Source organism: Lactuca serriola, chromosome 7 (genome assembly GCF_051521515.1).
Source record: "Lactuca serriola cultivar US96UC23 chromosome 7, Lser_US96UC23_V15, whole genome shotgun sequence".
NCBI classification, from domain to species: domain Eukaryota; kingdom Viridiplantae; phylum Streptophyta; class Magnoliopsida; order Asterales; family Asteraceae; genus Lactuca; species Lactuca serriola.
The window spans coordinates 15197634-15215080 of record NC_136414.1 but is presented as its reverse complement, the minus strand read 5'-3'; the positions used below and the strand labels follow the sequence as shown (position 1 = coordinate 15215080).

The 17447-nt window shown below is 31.8% G+C and overlaps 1 protein-coding gene across 5 annotated transcripts; it reads right to left on the bottom strand.

The window, feature by feature from the left end:
- Positions 1-363: 363 nt before the first annotated feature.
- LOC145063582 (ABSCISIC ACID-INSENSITIVE 5-like protein 3) lies at positions 364-3029 on the bottom strand. 5 transcript variants are annotated; one of them, XR_013688019.1, is made up of 5 exons: positions 1715-3029; positions 1263-1389; positions 1146-1178; positions 884-976; positions 364-471 (listed from the first exon to the last, which is right to left on the bottom strand). XR_013688019.1 is itself a non-coding variant. In XM_079011177.1 (3 exons), the coding sequence occupies exons 1-3, from the start codon at positions 2295-2297 to the stop codon at positions 1778-1780; spliced, it is 333 nt and encodes a 110-aa protein (XP_078867303.1). In that variant the 5' UTR covers positions 2298-3029; the 3' UTR covers positions 1270-1777. The 5 variants fall into 5 exon arrangements, 1 of the variants encoding a protein (XP_078867303.1); XR_013688021.1 differs by having other exon boundaries at positions 1263-2480; positions 2670-3029; XR_013688018.1 differs by lacking the exons at positions 364-471; positions 884-976; positions 1146-1178 and having other exon boundaries at positions 1270-1389; positions 1715-1820; positions 1897-1999; positions 2111-3029.
- Positions 3030-17447: the final 14418 nt, after the last annotated feature.

The following is a 17447-nucleotide window of genomic DNA, read 5'->3' as shown; positions in this document are numbered from 1 at the left end:
CATGTGTATTGTTCCAGGGCCAAAATTTCAACAAATGGTAGTAGCAATATAATGATATGCAAAATTACCTTTTTTATATTCTATTTAAAATTTTATGCATATGTTCTTATCAAACAATTCCATGATATGATCACCACATTATTTTGGCAATTTAGCATATAAAATAGCCCAAAACAAAGAACATCAAACTGAAGTGAAGTAATTTGAGTCTTGATCCTTCAGATTTAACTTCAACATTTCCAAGTGAAATAATATTTTCCATCAAATGCTGTAAAATAAGATAGAATACATTAACTCATGAGAGCGGCCTCAGCTTTTACATTACCAACCGTTCAAAAAACAAAAAAAAAACAAAAATCACAAGAGGAGCATAATTAACTGTTAGAAAAACAAATGAACAAAACTCACTTTTAAGTAATTTCTTGGTATCATGGGTAGCTCAATCTAGCCACCAACATCAGTAACTTTTTCCTACATTAAAAAAAATTGAAAATTATGAAACAAAAATTAAGGTAGACAGATTATCTTACATCTACAACCACATAAACTAATTAAGGATGTGATGAGATCCCATAAAATGCAAATGCAAAGATAAACATCATAAGAATAAGACAATTCTACCAAACCCTAAAAAACATAAATACCCTTGCTAGTCAGCCGAATACTTAACCAATTTTAAGAACAATGTTTGCAAAACCAACCAATTAACACAAGAAAGACCTTATATATCAATACATGAAACATAAGTTAACAAAAAAGAATAAATCAGTTTCTTTTAACATCAATACCCCTTCTAAAGCTGATAATTAGCAAAGGAATGACCAAAAAGATCCTGCTTCCATTTTTTTATCTCTTGATAAAGTGATCTGAGTGGAAGATGTACCTTTAAGTTGATTGTTCAGGCTTTAAACTTGGATAATTTCACCATCATCTCTTCCTTGAGATTTCTGAACTAATAAATTCAACATAGCAAAACCTATACATAGACAACCATTACAGAAATCATGAGATAACACAAACTCATTAAGAAAACTGGAGTAAAATATGCAAAATTTTCTAGTGAAACTAAAGAAGTGGTAGCATAAAGAGGCAGATCAAGATCTATAGTGCCATCATTGACCTGTATTAATTACAAAAACCCGTACCTTCAATCAATGAGCCAAGATCTGTGGTAAATCCTTCAAAACCAAAAAAAAAATCAGTGTAAACTGTAAAGAAAGATAAATAGGAACTTGAAAACTTAAGGATCTTAGTGGCACTACCTGGATGAAGAGCTTCATTGTCAAAAAAACAAAAATGGCTCTTAGAGGTAATTCAAGTGGCTTCCGTAGAACCAACAAATGGAACGTTGTCACCACAGACAACCATAAACCCCCCATTTGGACCGAGCTTCATGTTATGAACAGAAAAAATAAAATAAAAAAATAAAAAATAAAAAAACAATATTATAGATCTTATATAAATCGTCATAGATCTTTTACATGCAAAATCAGAAGGAAAAAAGAAGAAAATCAGGAACCTTTCAATAAAACTGGGAACCAAAATCAAAATCAAAGCAATACCCAAAATTGCTTATTCCTTGTCATAAAAACTGGATATTTCACCTCCACCTTCCACCACCAAACCTCTGGGAAGATTATCGTGGGGAAGGGAACTGAGATTAGAGACATTAGGGAATATACATGAAGAAATAGATGGTGGCTATGGTGGTTACTGGAGGAATCTGAGTAGGTGTTGGGTTGAAAGATGGAGTGATTGTGGGAATCTTTCCATGAACCTACTCTAAAATCTCGTCTGATTGTGGGAAGTTTTCCATGAACCTGCTAATAGAGACACAATTAGGGCATGAAATAAAACCGGAAGATGTAAAATCGAGGAATGGGCTGATGCGATTGCCTTCCATCTCCAATTCCTTGATTCGCCTTCATGTCCAGCGAAAAAACCATGAATGAATGATGTAGAGTGATGTTATTTTTAGGAGGCCACAAAGACACTTGAACTGAGGAAACCCAACAAAGCAAAAAATATTAAGGACGATGCTATAGAAACGCCATTACCACCTATTTCCTTCGTGTTTCTTTTTGAGCAGTCAACGATCGAAGGAACCCACCTCCGTTTTCTTTCTCGATGAGTATTGGAGCCAGAAGTTCATCAAGATTCATACTACGTAAGGGTTTTCCAAGATCTCCTAATTGCTGTTGAGCTTCATATAAAGTTAGGTTATACGATGAACCTTGTCTTGCCAAGCCATCTGGTTTTGGTAGTTGGGGCTCACCACGACGCCCGTTTGATCCCATTTTCTCAGTCCACACTTGGGATGTACCCTGTATTTACTAAAGAATCGATCAAAAGTGATGAACCAAAATTAAGATGAAAACCCCTTCCTTCAATCGATGAATGTTGTAAACATATCAGGGCGCCTTTAGATTTGTAAATGGCGACCTCATCTTGATGTCGAGTCTTCCGGCAGCTTTGGTAGCCTGAGAATGAAGAGAAGAGTCTAGTGCTTGAAGAGGAATAAAAGAGTGACAAATGAGTAAGGAACCATCAAAATCGGAAATCATCAAAGGAAGGAAATGGTAATCGTTACTTTCAATCGTAATGGAAAGAGTTAGATAGAGGATTAAGGAGCACAAAGCCCTAATCTTGAGGTTAGCTTTGAGGTCTACCGATTATAGCGCGATGACGGTGAGAGAGTGGTCGATGGGAACGTTGTGTTGTGGCAAAGGAGATGTAGAACATAAGAGGAAGACGGAATTTGGCGTTTCCGGTGACGCAGGGTTTTCTGTACCGATGTAGTTGAAGGAGACGAAGGAACATGATTGTGTGCAGTCGATGAAGCTAACCCCGAACAAAAAAAAATTGATTAACTTCACCGATTGAAATTATCAACTGAAATCGGGAAACCATGATATTTGGAGGATAATGAAGCGGTGGGAAAGCTACGAGAAGTAACACCTTGGACAGAAGGCGGTGGGGGAAGCAAGTAAACACCACGTAACACAACAGGTGTTACAGACACCGATTAAAAAAAAGAAAAAAAAATTGGAAGGGGTCCAATCACAACAAAATACTGTTCATCATGTAGTTTAGAATTAGTATATATATAAATATGATATGATGGATGGAAATTTCATTGGGTTTTTCTGTTCATATAAACATAAAAAAAAAATCGATTATAGTTGCAAAATAATACAACTGCATCATCTATTCCAATTGAAATATTATATCACAAATATTATTTTAATTCACAAGAAACAAAATCATATTCATTTATTAAAGGGAAAATTACTTGCTAAGGTAATTAACTTTTCGGTATGTTCACATCTGGGTAACTATCTTTTTTTTGTACACATTAAGGTAACAAACTTGTTGGAAGTATTCACATATGACCATTATGACCTGCTGTAGCAGGTCACATCCTAGATGTGAACACTTTTAACTAGGGGTGAGCGCGGTGCGGTTCGGTGCGGTTATTAGTTAAAACCTCACCACTAACCGCAAATGCGGTTAATCCATTTTCAAAACCGCATGGTGCGGTTATTTTGCGGTGCGGTTAGGCGGTTATTATTGCGGTGCGGTTTTGTTTTTTTTTTGTGTTGCGGTTATTAACCGCATGAATTTGGTGTCGTTATTTTGTGTGGTTTTTAACCACAGTTTAGAGCTTAAACGGTTTTAAGAGTTCAAACATATTACTTGTAATAATATAAAAAAAACCTTAAGGTATAAGAAAATTAACTTAAATTACAAACAACTAATATCTTAAAAACATCAAACCAATAGTAAGTAACAATAAATATCTTAAAATTGTCTAATTTCCCCATTTTTTTAAAGTTAAACGTAAAATACTTTTGTCTTCTGGTATTTATCCATCTTTCATCCATGAAACCTATCTTATTTTTAATATTTAATCTGTTAATAATTAATAAAACAAATTGTATATAATATATACGGTGCGGTGCGTTTTTTTTGCGGTTTTTGAAAACCAATAACCGCACCGCACCGCAAGTTTGCGGATTTTGGAAAAAAGAAAACCTCACCATCGGTTTTTATTGCGGTTGCGGTTAATCGGTTGCGGTTTATGCGGTTTTTGCGGTTAATTTTTGTTGCGGTGCGGTTTTGGCTCACCCCTACTTTTAACAAGTTCATTACCTAGATGTGTACAAAAAAATAGTTATACAAATATGAACAAATCGAAAAGTATGAGAAAATTACACGAATGGTCACTGTGGTTTGGGAGAATTTGTGTTTTTGGTCCCTAACTTATTTTTTTTAACTCGGATCGATGGTCCTTATTGTTTATTTTTGTTGCGCGTTTGGTCCCTGTCTTACCTAAAAAGACTATTGTGTCCTTACCTATTGACCGATGTTCAAATCCTAGCACTACTAAGCCCTTGTGGCCATGGAGGTTCGCCTGCAGTGACTCCAGGGCATGAGGCAAAGCCTCATGTTTGCAGCGGGGGATTAGTCGGTGCGCGAAAGCTGGCCCGAAAACCCTCGTTAGGGAAGTTCCCTTTCCAAAAAAAGACTATTGTGTCCTTATTAATTTTTTTTAATTAATTTTCTTATTAATGTATTTATTTTTTATATATTTAAAAAATTAATAGATCGCACATTGTTGATTTTAATTTGACAATTTGGATAAGTAATTGGAGTGGCTGATGTAATCGATAGACATGAGAATCCAAGTATGTCATCGATGATTTTCTCAAGATGCATAGAAGGTTCATTGATATAATTTATTTATTTTACCATATTGATACTAGAAAAATATGGTAAATCCAGTTATATTTAAGATAGAGATAGAGATGAGCAAAAGTGGGTACCTGCTTCATTACATTCTAATCGGAGTCGGAATCGGCGGTTCCCGTGAAGTTAGAACCAGTTTAGGCGATTCTTAAATTTTTGGAATCGGTCTTGGAACCGGCGGTTCTAGTTCCGAGACCGGATAACCCGGTTATGTCATTTTTTTTTGTTAATATAAAATAATTCTTAGCCATTGAATAAAAAAAGTAAATATTATAACTAGTTTATTATAATAAGAATTACAAACAACAAAAAATAATCGTTATAAAGATAATCCAAATTGTTAAATATAAGTCATAAACCAAAGTTCGTGTTCTTAACATATAATGTTATTTAACATCAAATCTTTTCAAAAATCTTACCACCATCATGTACGTTCAAATTGTTTTAGTGTCATGCATTCATATTAAATTAGACCATTTGTTTTGAAAAAAAAAAGTTACAAATATAACTTATTAGCATGTTGTCTTCGTGATCCAATTAAATTGTGTCAACAAATGTCTTAGTCATCAAGTTGTTACGGTAAATTCCTTTAAGTATTAAGTATTTTTAAATTTTAATATTTTGGAACTGGTTTAGGCAGTTACCCAGCGGATAAGGGTTCCTAAAAAATGGAAACCAGAACTACAACCACTCCTTGGTGGTTCCCACTTTTAGCAACTAGAACTGAAACCAGTGACCTCGGTGACGGATCTGAGATGGTTTTGATTCCAAAAGCGGGTACTTGTTATCTATACTCACCCGTAATTTGAGAGTGACACTCATTAAAACTTTGCAATTGGCGAAAGGAAAGAAGATTCAAAGTGTAAGATCTGACTCAATCAATCTAAACATGCAAAGAAGTAGGAGTGGTCCACAAAACTTAATTATCGTGGTTTTTGAATTGAGTTTCTTCACGACTATACATACGGTTGATCAATTGATTTGTTGTTATTTCTCCCGAAGAAGTGGCTAATGTAATTGATGGGCACTGAATATATATATATATATATATATATATATATATATATATATATATATATATATATATATATATAACTCAGTGTGTTGTAAAAATTCTGATTATGCACCGATTAATCTCTGATCAGTCCTTAGGCGCTACTCGGTTGATTAGGCTGTGTCCAATGATTAATCGTTGCCTAAACAATGAGTTTCAACCAATAGAAACTATTTGAGATATGATTAGTGTTGTATTAATCATATTAACAAATTTTGTTATGATTTTGGTGATATTTACCAACTTTGTTATGATATTAGTCATATTTAATTTTTTTAAATTCAACGAATTTACAATTTAGGGTCTCCAACTAGTCGCAAACAAATCCCGACAAAGCTGATTAATTCCTAGTTGCTAGTCGACCGACTTAGTACAACCTAACGACTTCAATTTTATATATATATATATATATATATATATATATATATATATATATATATATATATATATATATATATATATATATAGCTAAGTTATCATGAGAATTAAAGATTTGCCAGAACTCCAAAACTCCTAATGTAACACCCGTTTTCCTGGATGTTTTGGTTTAGGGTTTCAAGGAGTCAAAAGGTTGGATTTTTGAGGAAAATGAGCTTCACGACGTGAGACATAGAGGCTCTCGACGTGAGATGGGCCAAGATGGAAACTTTCGTTCGGGACTGGTCTCACGACGTGAGATATGCTGCAACCCTAGACCAAGATCTTTTAGGATTTCCTTTGTATTTAAGCACATATAAACCCATTTTATGGTTTCTTATCAGCCTCAAAACCCTTGTTCACCCCAAAAAACCCTAGCCTTCATCCCTTGCTTGATTCTTGGTCAATTTAGAGTGTTTCTTAGTTTGAAGAAGAAGAAAAGAAGAAGGAAAAGGATATCTTTTGTAAAGGCTTGCAATGAATCATCATCATCATCATCACCTTGCATTGTTTCAGGACCATTTTAAGTGTTAAATTTTCAACCTTTATTGTAATATGAGGTTAGATCTAAGTTTTGTACCCCTTTTCTTGTTGGTTGTGCAAGTTTCATTGTGTGACGTCCGTAGGTTCGGGTTAGTCAATTTAGAGAAATAAGAATAAAAAAACCGAATTTTTGAGAGAATATTATTCATAGTAAATAATATTAACCAGGTTATAGTAAATGTCACAAGGATTTTGTGCATATAAAGAACACCGAAATCCGAATTATATAGAAGAAGTTATGATCCGTCGAAGTTTTATGACTAAACCGGCACGACGCTGCGTAACATAAAAAATGAATTTTTGATAAACTACTTTTTAGCCTTAGAGATCTAAACAAAATTCGTAGTAGACGTTAAACCGAAATCGTGCATATAGAGAACGTCTAAATGTTACTTCGTATGAGGAAGTTATGATTTTTCTAAGATTTTGCATAACAATACTCACCCCGGAAATCGAATTTTAGATCGATCAATTTTTAGCCGACATAACTTAAACGAGAATTTAATATCTCATTAATAAAAGCTCAATGATATAAAGACAGTCAAAAAGGGTGTCAGATGACAAAGTTATGAATTTTTAACGGATTTTAACTGTCTAAGCCTATTAAAAAATAACTTTAAAAATAAAGTCAAAATTATCCGACGGAGTCTAAATGAAAGTTGTAGATCATATCGCTACCTACGCGTGGATATAAAGAACGTCAAAAATGGAGCTCGTATGCAAAAGTTGTAGATCATATCGCTACCCACTCAGTTTATTTGTATCATTGGTGTCGATACAAAGATGCATTACACTGAGAGATTAAATGATATGTAAATCATTAGTGTAAATGAATGTAAGGTCTGTTTATGCTTATGTTTCTGTATTGACGATGACATCCCAATGTTTTAATATAAACAAAATACATTTCTTCGGAAGTGCTTTGAAAATATCTTTCGGCTTCAGACTGTTCTCACGACGTGAGACATGGGGTCTCACGATGTGAGGAGTGGTTGATATCGTTTCTAATGAGCTTCTTGGGGCTCACGACATGAGGAAAAGCTGCCCACATCGTGAGGTCAGCTCAGGTGTCTTTCCTTGACTGAGTTGGCTAGGTTGAGTCGGGATGAGTTGGAATCGGACTGGGTGAGCTCTCACGACGTGACCAAGGGCTGGTCACGACGTGAGAATGAAGAGTTGACATTATGGGTTGTTGACTTTGACTTTGACCATTGACTTTTGGCTTGGGTTGACTTTTGGTCAAATTGTATTTTTAGAAGGAAGACTTAAGGTTTACCTTGTGTAGATTTATAGGAGGTGTTCAACATCTATCTTTTGGCAGGAAAACAGTTAACTGTGATTGGCACGGTTGTGAGCTGAGTGTTAGTCGACTTTGTGATTAAGGTCAGTCTCCTCATAATACTTGTGGGGCGAAGACACCAATGTCGGCCCATTAGATTATGTTATAGTTTGTGCTTGTAGTCTTTGTGACTCATGTTGTATGTATGTGTGCCTAGTAGTTATATGTATGTAGGGTGAAATAGACCTGGTACAGCCTTATGCTGACATATGATTTGATATAGACACGGGGGTGAATAAACCCGGTACAGCTTTGTGCTGACATATGAGTTGAAATAGATTCGGGGTGAAATTGACCCGACACAGCCTTGAGCTGGCAAATATGTATGGTATATGGTATTTTGGGAAATTCACTAAGTTTTGTGCTTACGATTTAATATTTATGGTTTCAGGTACTTCCGGTTCGAAAGGTAAGGGCACGACATGACTGCACAACATCCCCCAAAGTTTTCTGCATTAGTAATTTATGATCTTTACTCTGATGTTTAAATAATATACTCGCTTTAATCGATTTTTGAACAACTCTTTTGTATGGTTTACTGTTTTAAAAATGAAAATTTTACTATGAATTTTTGGGATGTTACACCTACTTTGTTTATTATTTTTCAAAACCAAAACCACCATCCATTGGACTCTTAGAGTTGTGTCTAAGAGAGATCCATGCTAAAAAAAAGATTTGATAATTTTTTTTTTTGAAATGCACATATATGCACATTTGTTCATATATGTGTATGTATGCACATTTAGTGTTTTTTTCAAAAAAAAAAATCTAAACCTACTCAACAATAGTTTTATTCCAAAAAAAAAAAAGACAAATCCTTTTTTTGACCACGGATCTCTCTTAGGCCAACTCCAATCATCCATCATATTGCATGATTTTTGTGTTTTAGAGTGCCAAAATATTCCAACCAACCTTCAAATTTAGCACCATTCTCATGTTAGACCCATTTTAACACCAAATATGAAGGCTAAATGTAAATGCTTCTAAAACCCTAGGTTGGTTGGAATTCAAACACCATTGTGTTAAACAATCATTATATATATATATATATATATATATATATATATATATATATATATATATATATATATATAAAGAGTTAGGTTCAAATGTTTTCACTATCTATTGTGTGCATGTATGACTGATTCTGGACCAATCATTTTAGTTATTTTAAGAAAGTAATTAATGTATATAACATGTTGAAGATATAATGAATATTAATTACATCTTCAGCATTTAATATGCATTAATTACTTTCTTAAAATAACTAAAATGATTGGTTCAGAATCAGTCATAGATGCACACAATAGATAATAAAAACAAAATAACCTAACCATATATATATATATATATATATATATATATATATATATATATATATATATATATATATATATATATATATAGGTTCAGGTTCATTTGAGACCATTCTAATTTTGTGAGACCGTGAGACCAAATCTAAAAATAATTTTAAAATCCAAAATAAATGGAAAAATCCAAAAATTCTTTTTTTAAATGTTATTTTCGGAACTTGAATTAACTAAAAAAAATATAAAAAAAAATAAAAAAAATCCGTTTTTTTTTTTGAAAAATATGTGAAATATTCTAAATAGAATATTTCACTGACATATTCTAAAAAATAATTTTAAAATGCAAAATAAATGGAAAAATCTAAAAATTCTTTTTTTAAATATTATTTTCGGAACTTGAATTGACTAAAAAAAATAAAAAAAATTAAAAAAAATAAATAAAAAATTCTATTTTTTTTGAAAAATACGTGAAATATTCTAAATAGAATATTACACTGTACATATTCTAAAAATAATTTTAAAATGCAAAATAAATGGAAAAATCAAAAAATTCTTTTTTTAAATATTATTTTCGGAACATGAATTAACTAAAAAAATTAAAAAAAAATAAAAAAAATAAACAAATGCGTCTCACGGTCTCACAAAATATAAGTGGTCTCAAATGAATCTAACCCTATATATATATATATATATATATATATATATATATATATATATATATATATATATATATATATCGAGTAGCACATGTTATTGTGACAAAGATAGTACATAATGCCATCTCATAGCTTTTCTGCTTTTAATGAACTTAAAGGATAGTGACAGGAAAACATATATAAACTTGAACCTAATGGAGTAATGGTCTGTTCTTTAGGTTGTATGGGACAAATATCCTTAAATGAAAGGAGGCAATTAACCTAACTCAAAATGACGTTAAGAGCTCGCCTATCTGGACTAAATAAATTTTAATATTTTGGAACTGGTTTAGGCAGTTACCCAGCGGATAAGGGTTCCTAAAAAATGGAAACCAGAACTACAACCACTCCTTGGTGGTTCCCACTTTTAGCAACTAGAACTGAAACCAGTGACCTCGGTGACGGATCTGAGATGGTTTTGATTCCAAAAGCGGGTACTTGTTATCTATACTCACCCGTAATTTGAGAGTGACACTCATTAAAACTTTGCAATTGGCGAAAGGAAAGAAGATTCAAAGTGTAAGATCTGACTCAATCAATCTAAACATGCAAAGAAGTAGGAGTGGTCCACAAAAATTAATTATCGTGGTTTTTGAATTGAGTTTCTTCACGACTATACATACGGTTGATCAATTGATTTGTTGTTATTTCTCCCGAAGAAGTGGCTAATGTAATTGATGGGCACTGAATATATATATATATATATATATATATATATATATATATATATATATATAACTCAGTGTGTTGTAAAAATTCTGATTATGCACCGATTAATCTCTGATCAGTCCTTAGGCGCTACTCGGTTGATTAGGCTGTGTCCAATGATTAATCGTTGCCTAAACAATGAGTTTCAACCAATAGAAACTATTTGAGATATGATTAGTGTTGTATTAATCATATTAACAAATTTTGTTATGATTTTGGTGATATTTACCAACTTTGTTATGATATTAGTCATATTTAATTTTTTTAAATTCAACGAATTTACAATTTAGGGTCTCCAACTAGTCGCAAACAAATCCCGACAAAGCTGATTAATTCCTAGTTGCTAGTCGACCGACTTAGTACAACCTAACGACTTCAATTTTATATATATATATATATATATATATATATATATATATATATATATATATATATATATAGCTAAGTTATCATGAGAATTAAAGATTTGCCAGAACTCCAAAACTCCTAATGTAACACCCGTTTTCCTGGATGTTTTGGTTTAGGGTTTCAAGGAGTCAAAAGGTTGGATTTTTGAGGAAAATGAGCTTCACGACGTGAGACATAGAGGCTCTCGACGTGAGATGGGCCAAGATGGAAACTTTCGTTCGGGACTGGTCTCACGACGTGAGATATGCTGCAACCCTAGACCAAGATCTTTTAGGATTTCCTTTGTATTTAAGCACATATAAACCCATTTTATGGTTTCTTATCAGCCTCAAAACCCTTGTTCACCCCAAAAAACCCTAGCCTTCATCCCTTGCTTGATTCTTGGTCAATTTAGAGTGTTTCTTAGTTTGAAGAAGAAGAAAAGAAGAAGGAAAAGGATATCTTTTGTAAAGGCTTGCAATGAATCATCATCATCATCATCACCTTGCATTGTTTCAGGACCATTTTAAGTGTTAAATTTTCAACCTTTATTGTAATATGAGGTTAGATCTAAGTTTTGTACCCCTTTTCTTGTTGGTTGTGCAAGTTTCATTGTGTGACGTCCGTAGGTTCGGGTTAGTCAATTTAGAGAAATAAGAATAAAAAAACCGAATTTTTGAGAGAATATTATTCATAGTAAATAATATTAACCAGGTTATAGTAAATGTCACAAGGATTTTGTGCATATAAAGAACACCGAAATCTGAATTATATAGAAGAAGTTATGATCCGTCGAAGTTTTATGACTAAACCGGCACGACGCTGCGTAACATAAAAAATGAATTTTTGATAAACTACTTTTTAGCCTTAGAGATCTAAACAAAATTCGTAGTAGACGTTAAACCGAAATCGTGCATATAGAGAACGTCTAAATGTTACTTCGTATGAGGAAGTTATGATTTTTCTAAGATTTTGCATAACAATACTCACCCCGGAAATCGAATTTTAGATCGATCAATTTTTAGCCGACATAACTTAAACGAGAATTTAATATCTCATTAATAAAAGCTCAATGATATAAAGACAGTCAAAAAGGGTGTCAGATGACAAAGTTATGAATTTTTAACGGATTTTAACTGTCTAAGCCTATTAAAAAATAACTTTAAAAATAAAGTCAAAATTATCCGACGGAGTCTAAATGAAAGTTGTAGATCATATCGCTACCTACGCGTGGATATAAAGAACGTCAAAAATGGAGCTCGTATGCAAAAGTTGTAGATCATATCGCTACCCACTCAGTTTATTTGTATCATTGGTGTCGATACAAAGATGCATTACACTGAGAGATTAAATGATATGTAAATCATTAGTGTAAATGAATGTAAGGTCTGTTTATGCTTATGTTTCTGTATTGACGATGACATCCCAATGTTTTAATATAAACAAAATACATTTCTTCGGAAGTGCTTTGAAAATATCTTTCGGCTTCAGACTGTTCTCACGACGTGAGACATGGGGTCTCACGATGTGAGGAGTGGTTGATATCGTTTCTAATGAGCTTCTTGGGGCTCACGACATGAGGAAAAGCTGCCCACATCGTGAGGTCAGCTCAGGTGTCTTTCCTTGACTGAGTTGGCTAGGTTGAGTCGGGATGAGTTGGAATCGGACTGGGTGAGCTCTCACGACGTGACCAAGGGCTGGTCACGACGTGAGAATGAAGAGTTGACATTATGGGTTGTTGACTTTGACTTTGACCATTGACTTTTGGCTTGGGTTGACTTTTGGTCAAATTGTATTTTTAGAAGGAAGACTTAAGGTTTACCTTGTGTAGATTTATAGGAGGTGTTCAACATCTATCTTTTGGCAGGAAAACAGTTAACTGTGATTGGCACGGTTGTGAGCTGAGTGTTAGTCGACTTTGTGATTAAGGTCAGTCTCCTCATAATACTTGTGGGGCGAAGACACCAATGTCGGCCCATTAGATTATGTTATAGTTTGTGCTTGTAGTCTTTGTGACTCATGTTGTATGTATGTGTGCCTAGTAGTTATATGTATGTAGGGTGAAATAGACCTGGTACAGCCTTATGCTGACATATGATTTGATATAGACACGGGGGTGAATAAACCCGGTACAGCTTTGTGCTGACATATGAGTTGAAATAGATTCGGGGTGAAATTGACCCGACACAGCCTTGAGCTGGCAAATATGTATGGTATATGGTATTTTGGGAAATTCACTAAGTTTTGTGCTTACGATTTAATATTTATGGTTTCAGGTACTTCCGGTTCGAAAGGTAAGGGCACGACATGACTGCACAACATCCCCCAAAGTTTTCCGCATTAGTAATTTATGATCTTTACTCTGATGTTTAAATAATATACTCGCTTTAATCGATTTTTGAACAACTCTTTTGTATGGTTTACTGTTTTAAAAATGAAAATTTTACTATGAATTTTTGGGATGTTACACCTACTTTGTTTATTATTTTTCAAAACCAAAACCACCATCCATTGGACTCTTAGAGTTGTGTCTAAGAGAGATCCATGCTAAAAAAAAGATTTGATAATTTTTTTTTTTGAAATGCACATATATGCACATTTGTTCATATATGTGTATGTATGCACATTTAGTGTTTTTTTCAAAAAAAAAAAATCTAAACCTACTCAACAATAGTTTTATTCCAAAAAAAAAAAAAGACAAATCCTTTTTTTGACCACGGATCTCTCTTAGGCCAACTCCAATCATCCATCATATTGCATGATTTTTGTGTTTTAGAGTGCCAAAATATTCCAACCAACCTTCAAATTTAGCACCATTCTCATGTTAGACCCATTTTAACACCAAATATGAAGGCTAAATGTAAATGCTTCTAAAACCCTAGGTTGGTTGGAATTCAAACACCATTGTGTTAAACAATCATTTATATATATATATATATATATATATATATATATATATATATATATATATATATATATATATATATATATATATAAAGAGTTAGGTTCAAATGTTTTCACTATCTATTGTGTGCATGTATGACTGATTCTGGACCAATCATTTTAGTTATTTTAAGAAAGTAATTAATGTATATAACATGTTGAAGATATAATGAATATTAATTACATCTTCAGCATTTAATATGCATTAATTACTTTCTTAAAATAACTAAAATGATTGGTTCAGAATCAGTCATAGATGCACACAATAGATAATGAAAACAAAATAACCTAACCATATATATATATATATATATATATATATATATATATATATATATATATATATATATATAGGTTCAGGTTCATTTGAGACCATTCTAATTTTGTGAGACCGTGAGACCAAATCTAAAAATAATTTTAAAATCCAAAATAAATGGAAAAATCCAAAAATTCTTTTTTTAAATGTTATTTTCGGAACTTGAATTAACTAAAAAAAATATAAAAAAAATAAAAAAAAATCCGTTTTTTTTTTTTGAAAAATATGTGAAATATTCTAAATAGAATATTTCACTGACATATTCTAAAAAATAATTTTAAAATGCAAAATAAATGGAAAAATCTAAAAATTCTTTTTTTAAATATTATTTTCGGAACTTGAATTAACTAAAAAAAATTAAAAAAATTAAAAAAAATAAATAAAAAATTCTATTTTTTTTGAAAAATACGTGAAATATTCTAAATAGAATATTACACTGTACATATTCTAAAAATAATTTTAAAATGCAAAATAAATGGAAAAATCAAAAAATTCTTTTTTTAAATATTATTTTCGGAACATGAATTAACTAAAAAAAATAAAAAAAAAATAAAAAAAATAAACAAATGCGTCTCACGGTCTCACAAAATATAAGTGGTCTCAAATGAATCTAACCCTATATATATATATATATATATATATATATATATATATATATATATATATATATATATATAACTAAAAAAAATAAAAAAAATTAAAAAAAATAAATAAAAAATTCTATTTTTTTTGAAAAATACGTGAAATATTCTAAATAGAATATTACACTGTACATATTCTAAAAATAATTTTAAAATGCAAAATAAATGGAAAAATCAAAAAATTCTTTTTTTAAATATTATTTTCGGAACATGAATTAACTAAAAAAAATTAAAAAAAAATAAAAAAAATAAACAAATGCGTCTCACGGTCTCACAAAATATAAGTGGTCTCAAATGAATCTAACCCTATATATATATATATATATATATATATATATATATATATATATATATATATATATATATATATATATATATATATATATATATATATATATATATATATATATATATATATCGAGTAGCACATGTTATTGTGACAAAGATAGTACATAATGCCATCTCATAGCTTTTCTGCTTTTAATGAACTTAAAGGATAGTGACAGGAAAACATATATAAACTTGAACCTAATGGAGTAATGGTCTGTTCTTTAGGTTGTATGGGACCAATATCCTTAAATGAAAGGAGGCAATTAACCTAACTCAAAATGACGTTAAGAGCTCGCCTATCTGGACTAAATAAGTCAAAATTTTGACTCTTATACCATGATTTGGTTTGTATTTTAATTTGGGTATGGACCAACATAATAAATATCATTGAATATAGATTTATTATATAGCTACATATATAACATCTTAACTACTTAGAAATTTCATAAGGAAAATATCAAAAACGTATTTCTGTATTTGCAGGTTTTGACCCGGCTTCACCCGCATTGACCAATTACCCAGTATACTCCTATAGATTATGTGTAAGCGTGTAAACAAATCAAATGCATATGGGATGTTCTCGTCTCAAATATTTACTATCTTTAACTTTAATTTATTTGTATGCATAATACGATCCCAGATACTAAATACATCTATAAATATTAATTTAAATCCTATTCCGATATAGTAATAGTACTAGCTTTACATCAATAATGTTTGATTGAAGAGCGGTCTTATCTGTAATCAGTCTTGGAACATAAAAATTAATTGACATTAAAGTAGCATTACTACGACCCTAAGAACTCCTAATAGGTAGTGGCCCTTGGGTGGCGGATAGTCATGATGACGGGTACTTATGGAAGTGTTTCTTGGCTGTGTATATTTTTCAGGTCAATTGTGGGGGTGAGGACCACAGCTATGTGAAGATTCAATAGTTATCTCACAAAAGATTTTTGTGCATTTTATATATGTGATTAGTGTTTTGCCATATTTCGTTTGTTTTGATTTTGATGGTAACAAACATGAAATTCTTATCTTATTGTTTAACTACTTGGTATGAAGGTTTGTTTAAAACATAAAAAGATGATGAATCAACAAATTGGTACTTTATTTATCTATATATCAGATAGTGTATTTGGATGCCAGGACTTTGTTGGATCGGTGATCATGGAGTTTGGCAATGAATTTTAGAATTCCAAAAATCGAGGATGCGTCATGTCAACAGAACCCATTGAGTTTTCAATAAATGACGCAATATTTCCTTAGTTGCTTGATGATATTGAACAAGTGTGTGTGTAGGTCCTCAAAAACTCAAACTTTGAATAAGTCATTACCTTCGATTAGTATGAACCTAATACGTTATTCACACGTTTTATAAATACATAGAACCTCGAATATGTTTATTCATGACTTTGTCGTCTTATCTCGACATTAAACATTTGGAGTGCTGAGACTTGTGAAGTAGGTTATAGACTTATAATGCATCGGTACTGTTGGGTTGATAATAGATTTTGGATTAGGTAATGGAGGATGCATATATTATAAATCGATTATGTTCTCAAAGAACTTATATACCCTTACAATATTTTATAATCCTCCTTTACAAAGATAGAGATGATTTAAAATCATGAAGCAAACAGGTACAATTAATCTCCATCACCATTCGCAGATGCACCCATATTGTATTTGTATGTAGGGTCCCATGGAGAATATTCATATATTTTTGTTGATTAAAATGCTTATAAGGAAGGATTGGTATAAGAAATTATAGTTGTGACAAACATATATACAAACCTACTTGGTTGGGAAAGCGACAGGAATAAGGAACGAGTTGTATTGGATTCATTTTGGTTCTAATTTTAAATATAGTTGTGATCTGAGTTTCTAATTTCCTTAAAAGGGTGGTAATAGGGACTCACCGGTGGTGACGGAAGGATTGTCATCCAAGGAACAAGGGAAAGGTGTTAGGTTGAGAGGTAGGGTCCACATATATGTATATTTTTTAATTAAATTAG